The following is a 1,615-nucleotide window of genomic DNA, read 5'->3' on the forward strand; positions in this document are numbered from 1 at the left end:
CCGGGGAAGAAGAAAGAGACGAATAAAGGGGTGACCAAAGCAAAGAGTGAAGACAAGAGCGAAAAGCCACGTACCTCCAACCCGCCCACCAACGCCTTGTAGTCCTCAAGATACAACTTGACGGCTGCCATATATACAAGTCCGTCTTGCCTTTGAGTTCGACTAACAGAACGATTTTTTTCCTCTTTTTTAGGTTCTTATCCCCTCACGCTTCCGCCAACAAGGAACTATTTATGCGTTTTCTTTGTCAAGAGCAGGTCCTCCCTCACAACCAAGAGGAGACTGCAGGACGCCCAGCCACAGGAGAGAGACGCCCGCGAGAGGAACCATGAGTTCTTCGTCCGAGATGAAAGATTCTGATAACGTTATCCTCTACAAGCCACTTTGGCTACGAAGGCTTCCCCACGCGAAAGGAAGCGCTGAGTTTAATTCCGTTTCCTCGTTTTCACGTCTTCGAGGACGGTCAGTCAGCGTCTCCAGCACTGTCTCGATCGCACGTGTAAAAGGAGCATTTCGATTTCAAAATTACACTCGTTGATCCCATGGCTATTCGGGCACTGCAGCTCCTCACCTCGATTCCTCAACACTGCCAGAAGCGACGGCTGTTAGAGTTGCAGCTGGCGTTTTACTGTAACACTAGTTCATGGTATCTGACGGGTCACACGCAAGCCATGATTCACCCAGGACATCCGTAGGCCTTAATCAAGAATTTAGGGTGACGGATAATCACTCGAATTATGTCTTATTCCCTAGGCCTACGTATGGAAGTATATGGAGAAGGAATCCACACATTCTCCCTCCTTTTTTGATATCACGAAACGGTAACATATCCGACACTGTCTTTGTCACAATCATATCTGTAATTTCAAAACACGAAATAAATATCAATACGCTAATAAACGAATAAATAATACACAAAAAAGAAACAAAAGAAAAAAATCAACCCCAATACCTCCGCAACCCGATGCTCTTTGGTTGACGCATCATCACCACGTGACAAAATAACATAACGCACGCTTTGTTTACAAAAAGGTAAATCACTCGCCTAACAGAAAATACACATGCCATCTAACGTGTTTGCTTTGGGGCTGTATACATTCCATGCTTGAGAATCAACGGCATATTTGCTTCAGAACGGGCGATACTTTCTTCTATGCAGCATCTACGGCTTGACATAACGCAATCTCTTGTTTCAATGCATTATTTAGTCTCACTATTACATACGGGTGCTTTGATTCATGCAACATAACACATTTCAATATTTGTAAATTATACCAAAGTTTATTTAGACTTCCTACCTACGATCAACATCTCTATTTAATCAAACTTTTAAAGACAACACTACTCATCAACCAACCGAAGACGCTACAGAATGGCCGCGCTACAGTACGGTGCAACTTTGCGAGACTTTGATGCCACCCAGCGCCACTTCTACGCCTACAGCCTGAGCGCCAGCCAACCTCGCAGCCGCATTCCTCCGGATCTCAAGAATCCGCATGCCGAAGGGCGCCTCCCTCCGCCGCTGCGACACACTAAGCGAACAGCCAACGACAGGTTGACCCTCACTAGTCCGGCAAGCAGGAGAGCAGACCGCAAAAATCATGAGCTACGATGC

The 1,615-nt window shown here is 46.0% G+C and overlaps 1 protein-coding gene across 1 annotated transcript in view; it reads right to left on the minus strand.

The window, feature by feature from the left end:
- Positions 1-146, minus strand: part of LOC119591914 (cystathionine beta-synthase-like) — a gene marked incomplete in the record, with an annotated part of 11,575 nt that extends 11,429 nt beyond the window's left edge. Inside the window, 1 exon segment of the mRNA XM_037940668.1 lies at positions 75-146. Coding sequence (XP_037796596.1) covers positions 75-131 — 57 coding nt within the window.
- Positions 147-1,615: the final 1,469 nt, after the last annotated feature.

The sequence above is a fragment of the Penaeus monodon genome, chromosome 29, assembly GCF_015228065.2.
Source record: "Penaeus monodon isolate SGIC_2016 chromosome 29, NSTDA_Pmon_1, whole genome shotgun sequence".
Lineage (NCBI taxonomy): Eukaryota > Metazoa > Arthropoda > Malacostraca > Decapoda > Penaeidae > Penaeus > Penaeus monodon.